Below are 23,234 nucleotides of genomic sequence, written 5' to 3'. Positions count from 1 at the left end.
ACATTTTTAATGATCAATCTCTTTAATGTATTTTTTTTCTGAAAAACAAATTCTTTGTAACTCTCTGGCATTACCATTTACATAATTCTGTACATGAAAAAGAAAAAAAGCACTGCTTTAGATACAGAGTAAAATTTTAAAACTAGAAAAAACCTTCAAAATAAAAATTAGAGGAGGTTTACATTACAAATTAGTAGTAAGACATTGTCTGAAGTGCAATGGTATAGCTCAGATGAGTTTAAAAGTGGAAAAAAAAAAGATGAAATAAAAATACTTCTCTATCTTAAACAAACAGCAATATCTTTACAGTGAGTAGAGACGTATCCTCTGATGTATTTAAAATTGTAAAAACATATTTACAAATAACTGTATCTGATATATATCTTTTTCCATCACATATATGTCAGCACCAGTACGAAATAAAAGAAGAAAAAGTTAAGCTCGATGACTTCAACAGAAATCAAAAACATGTTAATCTTGGTCCCAGATTGTTGATATTTGGTGAGACGACAGGAGGACGTGGGCTTTACCCTCTCCATCTGCAATCCTCTTGACAGAGCAACAATATATAACACTGCGAAACACTGAAGATGTGAATGCGGTCAATCTCCCATTAAGACAAAAATAAAAAAAGGGCAAGTCAGTCACAATGTTACATTCATGTTCATTCTTCAGAGAGCGAAAACAATAAAAATAGAGTTTGATTACAAAGACACCATGACTATAATACCATAATACCACAGCAACACACAACAGAGCAGAAAAGACTGATGTTCTTATTTGTGTGGCATCTCATGGTAAACAACAGAAAACTAAAGTCTGGCTAGTAAGATACCATATTGAGACTTCATTTGAAATTAGCTGACAAACTCACAACGATGAACACAAGTTGGAGGAAATGGGTCGTAAATAAATGTAAATCCCCAATAAAGAGCAGAGGCATATATTAACATATATTAAGTTGATTTTTTTGTTTTGGTTGAAATTTTGTCACAGTTGAAAGAGAAAGAGAAAGTTGTATGCAATACAGTTGGCTTGGTGTAGTCTTGATGTGCTTGTCTTTCCTGTCAGGCATTGTGTAGCAGGGAAAGGAGTGCCAGTGTGTTCGAGAGCTGGAAGTGGTGCAATGAAATGAAACGTGTCAGAAATTAATAAATATTTGCCATTTGAAGAGTAAAATAAAAGATGAAAAGTGGTATGACCCATCAGCGGAAATACAGTATGTATGGTGTATTTGATTTTTTCTTATTAAAATATCTTTAACCAGTGTTCACAAGCAATAATGTTCAGGTAAAGAAAGGAAGAAAATAGAATGTTGATTTAAATATTGGTTTAAAATTCTAAATGTATGAATTAAAACACGCAAATGTCTGTGGGCTGTTAGAATCTTTATACTTTATGAGTTACATGTCATAGTATCCTTTCTAGCTGCCATTGTGACTAAAGAAAACATCTTTCTCACAGTTTTAGGGAGGGGAGGGAGAAGTTTGTAGCTGCCAAATCTCTTCAAGCAATATTAACAAACACCTAGTTGACAAACACACACATGGCTTCACTCTTCTACTGTGACCGGTCGCCTAGCGACAGCAGAGCATCCATCTTGCATGCACTGAGAGCACACAGAGTCTGATGTGTTTTGCTGTGATGCTCATAGTGCAAATAAACACACACACACACACAAGCACAAAGCAGAGCAAATGCAGAGGATGAACACGTCAAGAGCAGCGAAAAAGGGAGAGAGAGAAGATATGTAAGCGAAGAGGTGTGGGTGAACTGTTTGGTTTGGGAAAAGGGAACTATTGTTGATAAAGGCCCACCTCGAATTTTCACACACTCTTTCATACATGAACAAGATATCAGAAAAAGGGTGAACTGAAAACAATACATAAACACATCCATTAAAATCTTTCCCAATGTCATTTTGCAGGTTTTCAGTGCCTCTTGCCCTTAATGCAGCAGAAAGGACATGAGAGGAAAAAATAAAAAATAAAAAAATGACAGAAATGGATCAAATCCAAAATTGGTATTTCTTCAAAAACAGAAAAAACACAGAACACCGGATCCTTACTCCAGAAGCAACCCAAACAGAGAGGAACTGGTTTAAATATTGTGACAGCACACACATGTAATACACAACATGTAATATATTTCTTAGATTTGTTGACCATGTAATAAAAAAAAAAAAAAAAAATGAAACAATTAAACGAATCACATTTTCCATAAAATTGTCCTGTTAAAAAATCCCTTAGGCTATTGGCTGGGGAAAAACTCTTCTATCCAACCTTCCGTCGAATCCAAGTCTGTCCCATCCGACAAACCGAACGAAACCCCGGCCCCAGCCCCTGATTGGCTGCCGTAACCGTACGCTAGGTCCTGACTGGACGTCCTCTGGTAGCCCTGAGGCTGACCCCCTGGCATGTACGGCCCACCCCCTCCCGATGCTCCCGGCATGCCCTGAGCAGGGCCCTGTCCAAAAGCGGCCATGTTGGGCACACCCTGGTTCATGCCTGGCATCACCATTCCCCGCGGCTGGTTGGTCCTTGGTTGCCCTGCCATGTGCGGCATCATCGGCCCACCCATTGCCGCTGGGTTTATCGAACGAGGGTCCACCATAGTCTGTCCGCCCATCGCTTGTGCGAAATGCTGCTTGGCCATTCTAGGAGCCTGGCCACCTTGCATGGCATACGCAGGGTTACTGTTAAACGCCACCATGTCGTTTGAAGTCCTTCCGCCCATGGCCTGCATGTTTTGCTGCTGCTGCTGTGGCCACGTCTGGCCTCCGCCTCCCATCATGCTTTGCAGTCTCTGAACTTTGGCCATTGGCTGCCCACCAGGGGCAACAACGGCTGATTTTATTTGCTGCTGCGGGAGGGATGGGTTCATTAGCATTCCCTGCCCATACCCGCCTCCGGCCCCTCCGCCAACCATCCCTTGCCCGCCGGCACCCGCTTGTCTCTGTGCCATCGCCATGCCAGGCTGATTGGGATGGTGCTGCTGTTGCTGCTGGAGCATTTGGCCCATGTTTGGGTTCATACCTTGGTACATCCCGGTCTGTGTACCCGCCTGGCCTCCATACGCCATGCTCATGTCACCCTGCGAAGGCATGGCGCCCGAGTTCTGGACAGGCGTCATCTGCAGTATCCCGGGGTTCTGTTGCTGCTGCTGCTGCTGCTGCAGAAGTCGAGCGTTGCGCATGTTCTGCAGTGTCTGGTTTCTTGCTGCCATCTCCTGGGGTGTGCCTAAAATAATTTACAATTAAATAATGTTAACTGACATCTGTTGTTCTCATTACATTTCCAGTACATCAAAGGCTTGTTTCAATTAAAGTCAAATGGCAAAAGTACACAGTCTCAAATGCATAGTGAATCACTGTCATTTATATATGATGACATAAATTGCACACTGAAATCTCCAGATGTCTGTGCATCAAATTATTAATTCCAAATTCGACACCTTAGAGCTTCAATGAACACATACGTATTACATGTTAAATTATGTTAACAGACATCAGACAAAAATTTATATAAAGCTAAATAAAATGGATTTCCTGTTTACAGCCCTAACACACATGACTGAAAAATACTGCTTTTCAGCATAATTTGAGCTTATGAAGCTGCATTTCTGATATTATCAGATTTTACTGTTGGTATAAAATATTTTATTAAAATGTATTCTTGTCAAACTGTATTTGAGATTTTAGTCTCCTTTCTAGTAGACAGAAGTAGTACTTTTAACTTTTAACATTTAAAGAAGCTATGTAAAAGATGACCTGCGAATTAACTGATTTTCATTTAAGTCAAATAACCAAAGAAACTTGTGAAATATTATGCCCACTGATGCCTAAATTTAAATTTAACATTCAACACAACAAAAGAATCAATAGATTGGCTCGTGAATGTATGTGTGCATTCATTAAAAATGCTGACAGATGCACCGGTGTTTAAGTGGCAAGGCAGAATTTGAATTTAAATGTGAATGACAAAATTATTTATTTTCATTTTGAAATAAAGAGGTTTAAAGAAAGAGTTGAGATTCACTATTTACTTCAGGATCTTACATTGCTAAAACCGTAAGCCATTGGGCCACAAAGTAATATGGTTATTACATCTAGTGGCAAAGTGTTTCGTGATTGGGCATGGATATTTTTTTCTGTGTACATGTGTGTGTCTTGCCTTGAAATTGCTGGAGCGGGTATGGATTCCTCTGTGCCTGACTCATCTGTCTGGGGAGATGCTGCTGCTGTTGTAACTAGAAAAAAAAAGGGAAGCAAAGCAGAAAAATGCATGAATATCAAAATTCCTTATCAATAATAACAGAAAGCAGAATTCCGAAGCTACGGAGGGTCAGCAGCTGCTTGCACACTCACAAGTGTGACTGTTTCATTTGAGCATTTTAAACAAAAGCCCTGCACTGTCAGTGGCACTCACCTGTTCTGCCAGCATGTGCTGCTGCTGTTGCTGTTGTCTCTGTTCTCTCAATAGCTGTGCTTTCTGCTGCTCCATCAGATGGAGCTGGACCCTCTTTTCCTGCTCCATAGCCATCATCTGCTTCATCATGGCCGCCTGCTGCTGCTGCTGTGGATTGGGCAGATAACCACCAGGCCCCGCCCCGTTAGGCCCTGCTGAGGTCACACCCCCTGGCCCTCCGTGAGGTGGCTGGACTCCACCAGCCTGTCGCGGCAGACCAACCACACCTTCCTACAGGCACAAGAACAGACAGCTGATCAGAGAGCGTTCTGTATAACAGATGATTTACTTCATTTATTCAGTCATTAAATTATTGACAACTAAGAGACATAATAAGGTTCTAATTGTTAACAGATTATTTTCAGGGTGAATTGTCATTTGATCTCTGAGGACTGGTACTAAATTAAACAATGTACATATTACATAAACTACAGTTCAAACGTGTTTTTAAATAAATTTATACTGTTATTGAGAAAGGACATATTAAACTAATCAAGTGTCAGTAAAAATGACAAAAATGTTACAGTAACGTTACAAAAGATTTCTATTTCAAATAATTGCTGTTCTTTTGAACTTTTATTTTTTCTTAAAAAAAAACAACAACTTAAAAATACGTCATGGTTTCCACAAAATATTGATAAGAAACAGACAAGAAATGTTTCTTGAGCAGCAAATCAGCATATTAGAATGATTTCTGAAGGATCATGTGACACTGGAGACTGGAGTAATGATGCTGAAAATTCAGCTTTATTACAACAGGATTAAATTACATTGCAAAATATATCAAAATAGAAAAAAATATATATAATATATAATTATAATGAATTGTAATACTATTTCACAGCAGTACAGTTTTTACTCTATTTCTGATCAAATAAATGCAGTGAGCACAAGAGACTAATTCAAAAAAATATTTAAACAATCTTGAGCTTTTTAAATGTTAGTGTGTCATACACACTTAAGTTCACATGTAAATATATTTAAATTTAACACAGCAGTAAAAAAAACAATGTTAACATCAATATTGCAAATGGATGTCTTCTATACTCAGACTTTAAAAACTATATTTGTCCAAGAATAACTGTAGAATATATTTTTACAATGTCATAAATTAAACTTGGCATACTTTTATTAAAATTTGTTTCCTGATGAACAAAAATATAACCTCAAAACCAAGATAATGGAAGCTGTGGAGATCTCTTTCTCCTGTGTGGGGTGAGGAAAAGATTTCCCTCTGAATAGTGGTTAAGGTAATATAAAATGACTTCACTTAGCACACTGGAAATAGACTGCGGTCTTGTCTGAGACAATATAAACTGAGATCCAAAACAAAAGAGTCATGAGACCCAAGACCAAGTTTTTATGGTCTTATAAGATCTGACGTCCAATAAATCTAAACTTAGACACCACGGCCTTTTGCTAGGATAGGGAATGTTAGGCAGAGGAGGAGGAACGGTTGCAAACCGGATTCAAACTCGCATCATCCGCACAAGCACCACATAATTCAATGTGCCCGAGCACATTCACTAACCGCAAGGCTCCAATCTGGAGAGATCATTTCATTTAAACCAGCTCTCCACGAGGCTCTTATAACAGAATAAATAATGAAGCACAAACATGCACACGCCACAGGAGACTGTTCAGATAAATCTAGACCAGACCGGTCAATGAGCGCAAATCTGTGTGTAGACAGCTGGATCTCTTCTGTTAACCAGTCATGCTGCCCAAACGTGCGCTGATCGGCACGTACGTATCTCTGTTGAAAGCCGGACAGGCCAGAGGGGGGCAGTGTTGATCTTTTTTTCCCCATCACTCCTTCGGTCTCTTTCTCTCACTCCCTTTTTGAGTCGTCATCTATCTCTATTTCTTCCACCTCTGTGCCCATGTCTCCATTCCGTTCTCCGTCTTTCCCTCCTTCCTCCACATTTCCCTTTACCTCCTCTCTTTTTCTTCTCTTTCACCCTCACCGCCTTACATACTCTTTTTCATTACGATCCCCTCATCCCCCCCTTTCCCTTCAGCTCTCTCTGCAGATGGCTTAATCATGAGTGGTGTAAAAGATGTGTCTCCTTCTTCCTGCCGGATAATGTGTGTGAGCCAAAGACTCCTCAGCCGAGCATGGAGAGAGAGAGATGAGGGGTGAGAGAAAAGGACTCAAATGACAGAAAAAAACATTAAAGAGAGGGAGAGAGAGAAAAAAACAGGAAAGAGCGACAGAGAGATAGAGAGAGAGAGAGAGAGAGCAGGTAGCCAGGCAACAGTGGCTGTAATGTTGAGCAGATGGTGCTCATAGGAGCCATGATGGACGACAGCGGGCAGCAGCCGTGAGAGAGAGAGAGAGACCGGGAGAGAGCAGCGTAAATTAAGTCTCTCTCTTTTATCCTCTCTTCCTCCTCTTTCTGTCTCCATTGCTGATTCCGTATCCATTTTTTCTCTTTCGTTAACACATGTGTGAACCACTCTTGATCCTACAGTTTGTGCGTTGTCATCTTTCTCTGAAACTAAACTGTCAACTAAAAAGGTTGTTGAAGACAGGAGGATCAGGGCAAATACAGTAAGAATGTTTTGTATAATAAGATGGTTTATAAACTGACAGAATGATTAATGAACTTGAAAATGTTACTGAAAGTGTAGTAGTGTGTATTTTTTGCAGCAGTAGCAAAACCAAAAAAGTAATTTGGGGAATCTGTTTCCAAACAGGTTTCCAGGACACTCCTACTGGCCATGTTTAGGCAAACAAGTAGCCCTGCCCCCAAACTCATGCCATTGGTCTGGTCTAGCCAGAAGCTCACCACCCAATCAAACAGCAATGTTTTGAAATCACCACAGAACTTGCACTCTTCAAAGATGTCAACCTAGAAATGGTTCGATTACCTTTACTTACTAACCTTTACCTTCACTTACCAACCTTTTAATTTTAAACAAAAATGTGTAATTTCTGTAGCACCAGCATCACTATATGGAACTGAGAATAAATACAAAGTTCTGGCATGAAACTCTAGATGGCGCAGTCTGATAGATCTAACTCACAGCTGATTGGTTCTCTCCTGTATCGCTAACCAATGAGCTCACTGCTCAACATTCAAATACTTGGCTAATGCTTGTGGTAGCAGTTTGCATTGCACTTCAGAATCCCTCCACCTTCCCCAGCTCCACCTGTATAGATCTGCTACGGGGGTGATCATGTATGCTATGCGGGTTATTCAAGTTATATGTGCAGCAGCAGTATTTCTTACATGCTCATGTGGATGTATTGGCAGTAGCAAGTCTCGGTAAAACTAAAATAATGACTTCAGACAGATTTCCTGCACAGGTTCTCCAGAGTATTTACACTTTTAGGAGAAATCAACCTATGGCTTACGTACAGTTGTCTAAGCATACTAAGAAGAAAGTATTTTAAAATGTAAATGACACACTGAGGTAGGTGAAAGCATTAAGTGCAAGGGTTTTTTTTTTGGCATTTTTGCCTTTATTATGATAGGACAGATCAGAACTGACAGGAAGTGAAGTGGGAGAGTGATAGGGGGCGGGATCGGGAAAGGTCCTCGAATCGGGATGCCCGCAACACAGCGGCGCTGCCCACAAGGCTATCGGTGCCACCTAAGTGTGAGGTTTGACCAAAGACAACATACAAACAGGCAAGACTATCAGATGGTGGCGAACTCTTAAAAGTTCAGCCCATCTGCAGTTGTTAAAGGCGTTGAAGGATGTGCTAAGGAAAACAGCTCACTGCAGTTTGCACAAAGCAATACATAGTGCAATACAGAGAGTCAGAGTGATTGCTTTCATTGATCTCATGCATACACACACAAACACACATTGATTACCAGTAGTGAGCCTTGGCCCAGATCAGACACTAATCTGAGGGGCTTGCTCACAACATCCCCTCTAATAATACACCACGCGCCAACACAAGGCCCTCATGAGGGCGTTTGTGTGTGTGGGTGGTGGTAGTAGTGACTGGCCAATTCAACAAATCTGAGCTGAACACTGACAGACGTGCACATAAACTCAAGCTATGACATCTTAAACGTGTTAAAGAAATTTGGCAATGCCAATGATGCATAAATTTAGCTTCGGCTGATCATTTGCAAGTTGAGGCCCAATATGGCTTAAAAGACTCAAGAGACAAAGCTTGAGCTGCTCCCAAATGGTTGACAATTTTTTAAATGGTCAATGCTTGGTGGCATATATACACCCCCTATAACCACTGCTCTTATATTTAAGCAGCTTGGTGCTTTATCAGTTCATGCAATCCCTGGTAACTGAAATTGCGACCATCACATTGGTAGCTCTGCATTACGGTTGCTCACAAGCAGCACTACTTAGAAGGATTAATTAAACAGACTGATGAAATAAAAACACAATACAACAAAGGTGAGGAGGGACAGCGGTCTATCGAAACCACCAGGTGCTGCTGCCTGCTTTATCAGATTATTTGCTTGAATATCAATCACGTCAAATCTACTGAGAGCATGTGCACAAACAAATGCGAGCCTGGCAGGCACAGGATCACCAGCCAAAACCAAGAAATCGACATCACAAATTCACCTCCAACAAAAGTATATTTTATATGATCCTTACATCTATTGGTGCAACGACAAAGAACAAAGAAATGCCAGAGTAGCCATTCTTTTCTGTGTCAAAACCTCCATAACACACCTGTTATGAGGTAGGACCGGTCGTGCTGCAGCCCACCCCCTCATTTCCCACTCTTCCGTCCCCTTTTGCACAAACTCTCCACCTCTCTCTACCCCCAACCTTTTGCCCTCCCTTCCCTCCCCATGTTGCATTATCTCTCCCAGATTCTATATTCCCTTTCTCCCTCTCTCTATTCCTCTGCACAGAAGCCATTAGTGGTGGCCATAAAGCCATATTTCTATCTACAGCTCAATTACACGCGCACACACTCACGCGTGCACAGGTTCAGCGCCAGTTCATTGAGCATTATGGATAGAAATCCATCCGCAGCTCTGATTTCTCCATATGAATCCCTAATAAACAATTCCAGTAAACAGACTGAAACGTCAAATGATGATGTTAACCCCCAGATGTTCATTTCAACAGCCAAAGTGGGTGACCATATCGACAAAATCAGATGTGTCACTTAAAATAGCGTGAAATGAAATTAAACGATCGCTCTTTGAGAAAGACGAGCGTTAAAATGCAAGAGATACAGTGTCTGAATGAGGCTACTTGTTTTCCTTTGTTTGGGCAAGTCTGTGGCGTGAAATTGTGCATTGTTCGTTGGCTTCGCCTCAAAGTTTCAGAAATAAATAGCGAGCACACACGGCTCAATTAAATGGACTCTCTCTGTGTGGATCTGCAGGTAGAGGTAAGAGGAGAAAATGATGAAATCTGATGTAAGGATGAGAAAGTAAAGATAACAGAAGCACAGCGAAATAGATGTGTCCCTCATGCTTCCTCACTCTGTTATGCTCACTCTTCCTGTCTACCACTCTTCTTTTCTCTTTATGGAGGACAAAATGCAGTATTTGGAGCAATAAGCAATTCTGTTCTGCTTTTTTAAAGGAACAAAAGTCAAGGAATGCCATATAGAGGGCCACACAAATCAGATTCAGAATGATGGACATTCATAAAGTTCTATGCATTTACTACATAATTAAATATTTGGGGTAATTTGTTCATGTTCTCAGATACCAACAATAATGCAACACTTCAGAAGTTCACAGGTTTTTCTCTAAAACCAGTATAGAAAATGCAGAAGTCTGCAGATTTGCATGCATATGTGTGACCTGCGCGTGTCATACGATATTGCAGATTTACCCTTAAAACACAACAGAAGTCAGAGTTGAATGTCACAACAGGTGCTTGCGCGTGTCTGTTTCAAAATCTTCTCTCATTCTTTCTCCTCTTATCTCTCCTTTGTTTCTTGCAGCTGTGCCTTGTTGAAAGCGATCATGACTAATTATTCAAGGCTCAACAGAAGCAGAAATTATGATGAACTTTATTATCCGAGTGAGAGAATGAGAGAGAGAGAGAGAGAGAGAGAGAAAGAGCGGAGGGAAATGTTTTAAGCTGTTGAAACGGTGTTTGATTGGTGAAGGGTTTTTAAGTGCGTCTGTGACAGATTAATTGTCATCTTTTACTGTCTCGCTTTCCTGGGATGAGTGAACCAATCATGGCTCTTCTCTCAAGAGGGGAGATAAAACAACCAATCACAGCCTCAGATCTCCTTCCTTTATTGTCCAACATTCCCACACAGGGAGGCAAGCTCAGGCTCTGATAAATCGAGTGTGTGGGTACGTGTGGAATGAGGGAAGCAGAGTGTGTCAATACTACATATGAGCTTTGTTCCAAATCCTAGTAAGCTGCCTACCTAGAGAGCATTTTAAGGCACCAAAAAGGCAATGTTATGGTGCCTTGTAAAGGGATAGGCCAATCAAAAATGAAAATCCTGTCATCATTCCGTTCCAAACCTGTATTATGTACTTTTTTTCTGTGGAACATGGAAGATATATATATATATATATATATATAATTTTTTTTTTTTTTGCATACAAGTTAATGGTATGATTTGGTTACCGACTTTCTTCAAAATATCTTCTCGTGTTCTACAGAAGGCAGCATACAGTTTTGGAACGACATGATGGTGAGTAAATGATAGAATTTTAATTTTTAGGTGAACTATCCCTAGATTCCTTGTTGTATTACTTTTTAAAATACCTTTAAGCCCAAATCTAAGGCAGCGCTGACCCATTGCACAACAGGCACAATGCACTGCAACAATGTTCATTCAAAGCAAGAGAAATTAACTATATGTAGCAATAAAAAAATTAATATTTCACACCACATTTCCACATCCTTTGCATTTCTATGCTTATCTGTGTGTCAAGCTGTTAGCTTAGCAACATGCTAACATCAAACCCCATTGGAATCAATTGCGAGTTGGGTCTCTGTGCACTTCCAGTGCTATATGTGTGATGCAAAAAAGTGCTGCCTACATAAAGTGTCCCAAATCACTCACTAGTGACATTTCGGATGCTGCCTTGCAAGGTTGCTGTCTATATAGGCGCTAGGTTTCGGAAAGGAGCCATATTGTCTATAATCGCATTTGCAACATGACAGCATTGTGTGTTTGTGATGTGTGCGAGCATGCGCTAGAGCGGCTTTAGTGTTCGGTTTCACAACCACCCTCTCCCAGGCACTTTTTCTCCTGAGCAGCAATTACCAGGGCCTTGATTTATGTGTCCAGTCAAAGAAGCCTCCTCCCCCTCTTTTTTCCTCCCTCTCTCACAGGCCTTTTATCAGCAAGTCACTCTCTAACAGCACTGCAGCCACCCCTGAGACAGACCTCATCAGATAACACACGCACGCACGCACGCAATGAAATCTTTAAGAAAAAGGCCTCATCCTCTCGGGATGGGGCGCAATCGTTTAAGTATCTGAGAGCGTAGTATCCATGCATGCACGTATACATATGCATCGTGTTGTACGTTAATGCGGAGGGCACCACACGCAGCTCTTTCTCGGTCTTGCATGTTCTGTCTATAGTGAGAGATGGGTGGGGGGAGGGGCAGAAGAATGCACGGCCTCGGGGGACTTCCGATCCTAGAGTGAGGGAGGGAGAGAGAGGGAGAGAGAGAGAGAGAGAGAGAGAGGGAGAGAGAGAGAGATAGAATGGTGGAGAGGAAAAAGGGAGGGAGAGAAAAAGGGAGGTAAACAATCCGGCACACTTACAGAGCGCAGAGGGGAAATAGAGAGGATGGGTAAACGTGTTTAAGAACACACACATACACAACACCGCCTCAAAAGAGCTGTTCGTGGGCGAGACTCTGACACACACTCGTTCGACAAGGAGAGGGAAAGGCAGAGAGGAAGAGACGAGGTGTCTTTTTTTTTTTTCAACAGCGTGACAGTGTTGACTGTTGACGGCTGGGAGTGTCATTGTGGGCAACGAGAGGGAATTACCAGACATGAAGCAAACTAATTACTGGCTGATTCACTAATTACCTCCAGAGAACGAGACGGAGAGAGAGCTGCTAAGTGAGCATCTCCCCTCCTGTCATAAAATAATGGGAGAGGAAAAGAACAGCAGCCTGACACAAAGTGCTTCGTGACATCATAATGAGAAATGAACAAATGAACCATTTGTTGCATTTTTCTTAAACAAATGTTGCCGTATTAACCTGTTGGTTTAAAACTAGAACTACTGTAAACATAAAAAAAAGAAAAAAAAAATTCTTAGGCACATTTCACAATGTTTGGATTGCTAATACACTTACTATTGATGTTAGGCCTAACATCTATTTGGGTTTTTACAGTACAACCTTTAAAAGTATACTCCATTTGATAGTGTGTGCTTGACATATGCGCAGAAGAACCAGTAGGCCTAATCCTTGTCCAGAGTTGCACTTTTTTCCTAAAACTGATGAGTGAAAATAATGTATTCATATTCGTTTAAAGTAGAGTGGCAGGTGTCTTTTAATTCCCCAAAACAAGCACTGATCAATGCAGGTGTCAATTCGTTTTTTGCTGTCTTTAGTAGTTCTGCCTCCTTCGCTTCTTTTCCAACTGTGAAACAACGGCCCGGGTCAGTGTTGCCTCCTTGTGGACAAACTACTGTAATCAGCCATGTTAGCATTGATAGAAAAACTGTGCTGTGCACATACAGTACACACAAACGTGCAGGCTGATGATGAAATTAGTCACACAGACTGTACCCATAACCTAGCTTATGCGTAAAAAAACAAAGTATACTTTACGTATTAGTTGGTCATAAATGTATGTAAATAAATTTCCCTACTAACCTGCAGCAGTCTAGTGCTCATCTGAGCGCTCATAAACAGTGTTTTTTCCATTTACGAATCATATTTCATACCTGTTGAGTTACCATATATAAACGGATTTGACTGATAAACAAGATTTGTTTATGTGTGCTGCTTGTTTTCCTCTTGTTCCAGTCTTTCAATCGACGTTAAACATATATAATTAACCAGTAAAGAATAAACAGTAACGCGCTGACAGCGCTACTATTATAAATATTTAGAATTTTGGCATAAACATGTAAATTAAATACAATTAAATGATTTTCAATTAAAGAAAACAAAACAAAAAAAACATTTAATGCCAAAAATAAAGGTTTGGTCTCATATTATTCATCAGAATTATTTCTTCTCTTGTCCCTGAAAATGTCTGGATTTTTAAGTCTTTTTGCAGAGACTCATTTTAAATGGCGTTTAGTCAACTAGCAGCTATAGATAGCACATTGAAAATACCGAAATACGTAACCAGACCTTGCGAGCCATACTTGGGTGCGTCACGAAGCTCAGTGCAAGTAGACCATTGAGGGTCTTTACGGTGCATTTGCTGTCCTGACAACCACCACGCCCAAAGGTGATATTGTGGATCCTGAGAGGGTCATGTCTATATTGATTTCCTCTCTAACTGCTAAAGAGAGAGAAACATCGTGCAAGAGAGAGAGACAGAAAGAAAGAAACAAGAATATGACAGTGGCAGAGATGTCGGAGGGGAGTGGTTATTACTTAGATAAAGAGACTCCTTTACTTAGATAAAGCGAGGGAGTGAACGAAAGAGAGACTGTGTGACAGAGTGAGAAAAGAGAGCGAGGGAAGGAGGGAATGCTGACACTAGCGGAGAGACTAAGATCTAGATAGAGGAGAGAAAGAGAGACTCATTTGCAGTCTGTCTTTGTGGAGAGGGTCATGAGCTTTTGCACACGCTCAGAGCGTGCCTGTCTACATTAGCTAGCAGAGCGCGTAGCGACGGGGGCTAACGCTAGATCTCACACACGCTCCACAACGGAGGGATGAAAGACACAGGTTAAGACCCTTAAATATCACTGGGATTTAGGTCTGAGAGAGAAACCGAGAGAGAAAGAGAGAGAGAGAGAGAGAGAGAGAGAGAGAGATACAAATAAAAGTAGTGTGAGTTTAGTAGAAAAGAAAACGTTATTTTAAAGGGATAGTTCACCCAAAAATGAAAATTCTGTCATTAAATACTCACCCAAATGTCATTCCAAACCTGTAAGAACTTCATTCATCTTCGGAACACAAATTAAGATATTTTTGATGAAATCCGAGAGCTTTCTGACCCTCCATAGACAGCAACACAACTGACACGTTCAAGACCCAGAAAGGTAGTGAAGACATCATTAAAATTGTCCATGTGACATCAGTGGTTCAACCGTAATGTTATGAAGCTATGAGAATACTTTCTGTGCGTAAAGAAAACAGAAATAACATTCAACAATTTCTTCTCTTCCGTGTCAGTCTTTGACAGGTGTACATAAGACTACCATGACTCAGTCGTTATTTTTGTTTTCTTTGCGCACAAAAAGTATTCTCGTAGTTTCATAAAATTAAGGTTGAACCACTGATTTGAACCACGGGTTTGAAACGACAGAGTGAATAATTAATGACCGAATTTTCATTTTTGGGTGAACTATCCCAAAGTAAACACACAGTCAGGGTCTTAAAATAAACATTCTACCACACTGTTTAAAAATATTTCTTATATTCACCCTGATTCTGAATGTATTTCTTGTTTATTGACAGGAAAATTATTTTGCTGTTTTTTTCCTTACATATTTGTGACAAAGTACAGGTCAAGGTCACTCACAGCAACATACGAGATGAGCCAGTATCCATCTCTCTATAACACAATACAAATGTGTTCCTCATATTTTAATGTCATGGCTTAATGTGAAAAGTTTCCCACATATTTGTGCCTATGATTTGAAATCTGCACATCAGCAAGTGTTCGATCAATGTTTTTATAATATTACTTAGATGTTGACCATGTTACACAGATTCTAATAAAGTTAACAGCTGTCTAGTAGCTCATTAGCAAGTTTTATTTACTCACCTAAGCCAATTTTACTCACATTTGGCACTTGGCAAGTGTTCAACTTGGATTCTGCATACAGCAGTGAAAAACCCTCTCTCACACACAGATACCAAAGGCATGTAAGCAATCATACACACATGAAATGCCACCTGCAGTGAAATTAAGCTTTTAGTGTCAGTAGTAAAACTGACTCAGGCTTTTTCAGTATCTAATGGTCATGAAAAAGACCAACTGCTTTCCTCTATTTCAATAAACACCAGACGCTGTAGCCTATGTATTGGCCAATTTGCAGCAACACTGCACTCGCTTGAAGAGTCAAAACTGCTTCAATTTGAATCGTCACTCTCCAAATCAAGCACGCTATTGCTGGGTGGGAGTTTAGAGAGCGTTTACAATGTTAGGAAACATCCCTTCCTGGGATGTGCTGAAATACTTCCAAAATAAACAAGTTGTGGGTTGTCTGAATGATTAGTTAATGAGACAGTCTTAAGGTAGCCTCGTTAAGTTACTGTCACTTTTGATCAATTTAATGTATCCTTGCTGAATAAAAGACCTGACCCCAAAAATTGGAAACTTTTGACTTTTTGGATGAATTCAGAAAGTCTATCAGCTACTGTTAGCATGCTAAAGCACATTGTTAGAACATTCCAACTCGCTCCGAGAAGTTTCTGCTAATTTCATCCCACTAAATAATATTAAGTATTACAAATATTTTGATGAACTAGTCAGTTTTTGGACAGCTACTCGACAATTCTATTGTCCTGAACCATTCCTTTATCTCTCCTCCAAAACATCTAAGCAACTTTTAACTCCACAAAGTGTTACATGAGGCCAGTTTAAGTTGTCTAGCTTAATATAATCAGCAATGAGAAGACATGTAAGATGAGAATAAAATGGCCGCAAGCCTTTTCACTCTTGAAAAGCTAAAAAGCTGTTAAAGGAGCACAAATGTGATTGGTTCAAACTAAGGTTAATGCATGTTCAAGCCTGAACTTGTCAAGTTAAACAAGCAGAAAATCTCCTGTGTGATAGTGGATGTCTGATGGGATGCACAACTACATCCAAAGAAATGAGTTATGTACTTTGAATCAGAGAACAAATTGCTGTACTAAGCTAAATATAATTAGTAAAAGTCATTTAGGAAAGGCTGTTAGACGCACACGCACACGCACACACACACACACACAGAGTTGTGCATGAATTCCCAGGTGAGTCTGAAGACATGACCATGGCTATTTTTGTCTCATCTACAAAAAAAGAAAAGGAAAGAAACGGAAAAGGAGGAACGGAAACAAGACTCTAAATATAGTTCAATGCAACATTCCAGAAGAGAATAATACTCTTTCCTGCAGTTTGACCAGAGATTGAAAGAAGCGAAGAGAAAGAATTAAGAAATACAAGCGATAAACACCAAGTAATGACCTTAAGAATCACATAAACATGATAATAATGATTCCAAAGGCCTATTTTGAGAAAATACAGCATACTTCCACTTCATCACCTAACTTGCTAAGGAAAGGAAAATAATTGACAAAGAATTGTTTTGGCAATATGTATCTAAGTATGTCATGCCAATAAAGCAATATGAATTGAATTGAATCGTGACAATTTTTACAAGCTTGACACAAACTCTCTTCAAGAAGAGGTCAAACGAAAGAGAGAAAAAAAGATTGCCACACAACTGTTTCTGAGGGCTACTCAAAACCAAGTTGGTTACAAACAACGCACCTATATGTATAATTTATATAATGTGTCAATTTTGATTGAATGTTGACTAAATCTAATTTATATTACAAAACCACTGGCATCCTGCATCTGTACTTCTGTGACACTCTCATCGTTTCTTTAGGTAATTAGTTATGATGTACAGATTTGAGTTATAATCAGAGTCTTAACACATTTTTCCATTTTTAAATTAATTCTGCAGAAGTTCCTGTAAAATCAGTGCAGAAAATGTGACAAATGTCCACAGGCCTAGTTATGATGCTCCTCAACAAGTAATTTTGGTTTACTTGCAGCTAGTGTACAGTAAGCAGCCTGACCTTTTACTTGCTGGAGACGGAAGAGGGAGAGACAAGATAAGGTAAGAGCTTTTTCTGCAAGTTCAGCAGGAACTGTTTGTGCTATTCCAATCCAAGGGTGACATGTGGGAAGGGAGGACAGACATAATCAAACGCTCAAGTGCAGAGAAGCACAGAGAGATGAGATGAAGATGGGCCATTCAGACCAATCACACCCTGAAACAGATGAGCAAATCCATCAAGCTTAATAGCAGGCATCAGAAAGAAAGACAGGAAGTGGCATGGAGAACACATGAGAGAGAAAGAGAGAGCGAGAGACAGATAGGAGCACAGGTCAGCAGGAAAAGAGAAGGTTTGCTGACTTGTCAGATTTAAGCTCCCCTCCTCCCCCACGCACTTTCACAACAACAGGACAACTCCTATTCTGTCCCATTCAAATCAAGAGATCTGCAATTACAAATTACAATATGGATGCAATAATATTCAAATTCTGCTCTTTACAGATTAGCTGTTAATTATTTTATGTTATGGTCGATAACTGATAAATGGTTGATAATAATTATTAGAATTCTATACTGTATTGACAAAAAATGCACTAAAAAAATTTTTTTTAAAGCAAATTTAGAATGTTGATTTTGAGATTTGCTAAAGATAACATTTATTAAAGATTACATTTAAGAGAATGTTACATAATGTCAAAGAAAATCTTTATTTTTATTTTATTTTTTAAGAAATGACTTTTATTCAGCATAAAAACATTAAATTGATCAAAAATAAAAACTTTAAATTTATTATTTAAAAAAAAATCGCTGCTGAAAATTTACATTCACAAAATTTACATTTTAAAATCTATTAAAATAAAAACAGTTACATAAAACTTTAATAATATTACTATTTGTACTGTGTTTTTATTCAAATAAATGTAGTCTGAGCAGAAGAAACTTTAAAAAATGTTCAAAAACATTTAAAAATCAAGGGAAAGAAAGGGGGGAAAAAAGTTGAAATGAGCGCAACAAATTCCCAAAATTGACAAGACAACAGACAAACAAACTGAAAGAATCTGTAATTTTGACCACTAACTTATGTGGGACATGTATATTGTGTCCTAAATGAAAACACGGTTTCACTTTATTTTGATGGTCACATTCTGTTGACTATAAGTAACATTGCACCTACATTTCTACCAACTCTCATTAGAGTGTTAGTAGTGTATTTGTTGACTGGTAAGGTTAGGGTTGGATTCGTTGGAATAAGTTGACATGTAGTTGCAAAGTTACTTACAGTCAGTAGAGTGTCTGTTGAGAGACCATCACAATAAAGAGTTAGCAGATATGAAGCAGACAGTCTACTAATAATCTAATGAGAGTTTGTTGACATGTAGTTGCAACATTACTTAGTGTCAACAAAATGTTCAAAAGGGACCATCAAAATAAAGCGTTACCGAAAACACTTTAAAAAGTGTCCTATTACTAGCATAGTGCACCCTCATCTACAGAGGTGATTCCCACGCCAAGGTCAAACGTCTCAAATAGCAACAAGAGAGCAAACACTTTCCAAATCGGTTACAGCACACTGAATTAAAGACACCTTCTAAGGTGTTTGAATGTCCACATGACTTTCATAACATATAGGCTGTGTGTGTTCTTGGATCTCTGGAGAGAAGAAATCTGTGTACGTTTCGGTGATTTTATTCAACATACAGTAGGAAAATCTTTGATGGGTGGGTCACTCCAAATATGTTATTATACCAAATTCACCAGAACAATCCACAATGATCTGAATGATCAGTGAGCAGACCCCAATGTCAGAAAAATTCCCCACCATCACTCAAAGAAGAACAGAACTGAACGAAGTGGAGGCAAAGATGGTGGAAAATAAAACCATGCAACAAGCTGAAAACAACAGAGATAAGGCACAGAAAACACGCCGAGGGCATGAGAAGGTAGAGGCTGATGACGAATAGAGCGAGAGAGAGAGAGAGAGAGAGAGAGAGAGAGAGAGAGAGAGAGAGAAAGAGAGTCTCTACTGCCAGATTAGCGTCTGACGTAACATTATCGCACTGCTGATAGGAGCAAGAGCTGGAAAGAGCAACCATTAGGGAGGAAGGCAAAGAGTGAACGAGGGACGAGAGAGGAAGGAGGGGGAGAAGGACGGAAGACTTTATGGCTGGAACAAGACAGACCTTTTACCACCACACACACAAAAAAAGAAGAGAGTAAGAAAAGACAATGAACAAGGGATGGAATATTGTGAGGCCAAGAGAAAAAGAGTGAATAGGCTAGAAAAAGCGGGAGACAGATAAACAGGACTAAGGGAGAAAAATTAAATGCAATCAAACAGAGAAACAAGATATAAAAAAGGAGAGATGAATTCAGGCCATTTTGCCATAATTTTGGGTATACCAGACTTATATTCTATATTAATATCTACATTAAAAATAGTGCTGTCAAACGATTAATCGCGATAAATCACATCCAAAATAAACGTTTTTGCTTACACAATATATGTGTGTACTGTGTGTAATACATGTGTGTATACAAACACATGCATGCATACATTTAAGAAAAATGTTATTTTTATATTTTAAATATATTTATATATAATATAAAATGTAAGAATATAAACATATAAATGTATATACATGTAAATATTTTCAAAATATATACTGTATGTGTGTGTGCAATTAATCGTTTGACAGCACTAGTTAAAATACACACTCTGTTCAAGATCAGACACTTAAACTATTATTTAACAAGATTTACAGCATACAATTGTGAGAAATCAATTGCTTAGTGAGGAACTGAGAGATAGTTTACATGAGGGTGTAAACTTAGTTTAACTTTTAGATTTTTAACTATCATTTGAAATGTTGATGTTATCATAATTTCTGTAATTTCACCAAACAGGGTGGACAAAGTAATTAAACGGATCAAGACCTGACTAACAACACAAAACATCACAGAAATCAATCTCCGGTGCTAATACTTGCTGATGTTTGAGCTGTTGTTTTCTCACTAAAATAATGCCACTTAGATGATGTTGTTGTCAGGAGCTGGTTTTTGTTAAAAGGTATTTTACAAACAACTAACAGAGTGGAGCTTAAAGGGATAGTTCACCTAAAAATGAAAATTGTCATCATTTACTCACCCTCATATCATTCCAAACCCGTATATGTTCCAAAGAAAGAAAGTCATACAGTTATGGAATGATATGAAGGTGATTAAATGATGACAATTTCCATTTTGGGGTGAACTATTCCTTTTATAATATACGGACAAAGTGAAATCCTATAAACTGTCTCCAAGGAATATGAACCCCAGAACACCACTGTGAATTCTCTTCAATTTTTGCTTCCATAGTCTCTCACACAACCTGAATAAGGAAATTGTTTTCATTTGTCCTGCTCCAGTCCTAGACCTAAAACCACCTTCCCTCACTGATGTTCTCTTCTCGACACACACCAGACATCAGAGGGGCTGAAAGAATGCCTGGCATTCCTGAGGCAGAGCCAGAAGCGAGGGCCGAGCTTTGAGGGAGGACCGATCCTCCTCAAGCCTCACACCTCCTTCTCACTGCTGGAATGCAGCTCCTTAACCTCTGTGCATTTATTCAGACGAAGAAACAGTAAACTGCAGAGTGAGAGATTATCCACTTTGAGCTGTGCTACATGAAGCACAACACGCGGCTTGATTTGATTTTCTCCTTTACCTGATAAACTTAGGTGGTACACGTGAGGAGGTAACAGGTCTGAAGTGGCTTTGGTGAAGAGGCCAAGTACCTAATCTACATATTTTCAATCAAATATGGAGATTAGGTATTGGTGGAGGAAGCCAAGATTTGTTGTGGTTTCAAGCTATTGGATAACACTTCAAGATATCACTGCTGTAAAAGTAGAGTATGCCTAGATTAGCTTAAAGGTCTCCTGTGATGCACATATAATTTGGAGATGGTTTGTTTGTGGATTGAGCACTGTAAACAGCTGTTCAGGATGGTCTCTGATCAAGGCCTCCACTTCAGTTGACAGAATGCAACAGTTGGGTTCCAGAAGTAAAAAAGCCCATTCGTATTCTCCACTGTGAAATAGATTTTTAATGATAACTTATAAACATTTAAAGACGGACCTATTGTGAGCTCCAAGGTTGTTAATCGATGGTATATGCTTATGTTGAAGCCATCTGCTCACATTATTTCAACTTAGTTTTAAAATAATTGTGTTAAACATTTGAAGTTGAAATTCCACCAATCATAAAGCACAGCAAACAACATATTCTAAAGTTTGTAATGTTATGATTCACCTCATAGCTGGTTGGTTTCGTTTATGGCTTATGCTACTTTAATAAAGACTTAAAATTCCTATAGGAAAACAGTGGGCAAAAAGTGGGTGGGCACTAATTCACTATGACTACTGCATGTAATAGATACTCGTCTTAACTGCTTTTTCATATATGAATGCATTCATTTTGCAAAGCTGAAATGAGAGGGAAATAGTCCATTTAAATGTTACTTTTTGCAATATCATATAGCCAAAATGGATCCTTTTCAACTAGTTTAGGACAAACCATCTTGTCTTGGCCAGTGTGTTTCCATTTGCCACCCACTGTCAGGTGTGAAGCCGCCTGACGTCTCCATATCCAACCTTAACTCTAATGGTGTCGATGAAGCAATAGAGTCTCCTTCCCTTTCATCCACACTGATTTATGACCAGAACTACAAAGATTGCCTTTAACAGCCCCGACAACGCAAGGTCTCGCCTCACAAAGACACACCATCCCGCGCTTTTCCTCATCAAGGTTAAAGCGGACAAAAACAAATAAATGATCACATCACGACCGATGTCTCAACTGAGTGCGGACTATAAAATAACCAGTAAGGGCTGGGGACGCTAATGAGGCTGTGGAGGTGAAGGTGTTTATGGCTGAAACAAAATGAAACCATGGCGGAAGGCGGTCGGGGCCTCAATCACGCACCACAGATGCCGCCAGCGGCAGGTAGTGTTCGCTAAGAGCGGCAGCAAATTCCCTCCCCTTGACAGTGAAACTGAAGCTGGTCGCACCAGTGATAAATGGCCCTCTTCGCAGCAGGGTCGTCCTCGCGGGAACGCCAGGTTTTTGTCTTTTGACTCCTCCCGGGGTCCGCAGGCCATGACGTTCCCAAATGAGATCCGGTTTAGAATTCCTGCATGCCCTCTGTGCCTCCAATTTTAGAATCCTTACCGCCGCAGCGGGCACAAAGATGGCGTTCTTCATGGCAAGCTGCAAATCCCAAGTGAGTGATTGAGAAAAATGGGGGTTTAAAATGGTCTCTTGTTAAAATGGTGAGGAAAGAAAGATCAGGGTTGACAGAAGATGGCAGATGACATATGAGCAGCAAAAATAAATAACAGAATACCTTGAGGACAGGCTAAAATGGGGATTCAGTGTTCTTACAATAAATCTGACTTTGGATACGTCAGCACATACAGCACGGATTTTACGTCACACTGAGGGGAAACGTCACTGTAGTGTCCAAAAAAAATCAAATAAACACTGCCAATGAAGCCCGATCTTGCAAATATTCCCTAACATTTTGAACATAAGCAACAATTAAAAGAGACTACTTTAAAATAGAAAATAAAATAAAATAAAATACAATACTAATGACCAATCGAGAATCAGATACCATGTGAGAAGAAGCTGTATTGTTTCTCTCTATTGATCTGGACACACGTGTCTCTCTCTAGGAAGTGTGGCCTCTCTTCCATGGATGCAGTACCCATCCTCTGACTCCTGATTTAGCCCTCCCACCAGCTTACAGGGACACACACACATGCACACATACATCCCAGTTCATAGGCAGGGCTTAGCAGCGTGGAGGGACAATTTCAAGCCTAGTCACTCCGCAGTGACCCCAAACCAGAGACCGCCACTGGATTAGACAT

General features: G+C 39.6%; 1 protein-coding gene across 1 annotated transcript in view; it reads right to left on the bottom strand.

The window, feature by feature from the left end:
- Window positions 1-23,234, bottom strand: part of maml3 (mastermind-like transcriptional coactivator 3) — a 111,342-nt gene continuing 88,108 nt past the window's right edge. Inside the window, exons 3-5 of the mRNA XM_058775862.1 lie at window positions 4,428-4,697; window positions 4,173-4,248; window positions 1-3,239 (exon numbers count right to left, since the gene is read on the bottom strand). Coding sequence (XP_058631845.1) covers window positions 2,251-3,239; window positions 4,173-4,248; window positions 4,428-4,697 — 1,335 coding nt within the window. The 3' untranslated portion in view covers window positions 1-2,250. The remainder of the gene's footprint in view (window positions 3,240-4,172; window positions 4,249-4,427; window positions 4,698-23,234) is intronic.

Source organism: Onychostoma macrolepis, chromosome 01, assembly GCF_012432095.1.
Source record: "Onychostoma macrolepis isolate SWU-2019 chromosome 01, ASM1243209v1, whole genome shotgun sequence".
NCBI classification, from domain to species: domain Eukaryota; kingdom Metazoa; phylum Chordata; class Actinopteri; order Cypriniformes; family Cyprinidae; genus Onychostoma; species Onychostoma macrolepis.
Note: the sequence above shows the minus strand (reverse complement) of the source record. Positions and strands in the feature narration are given on the sequence as shown.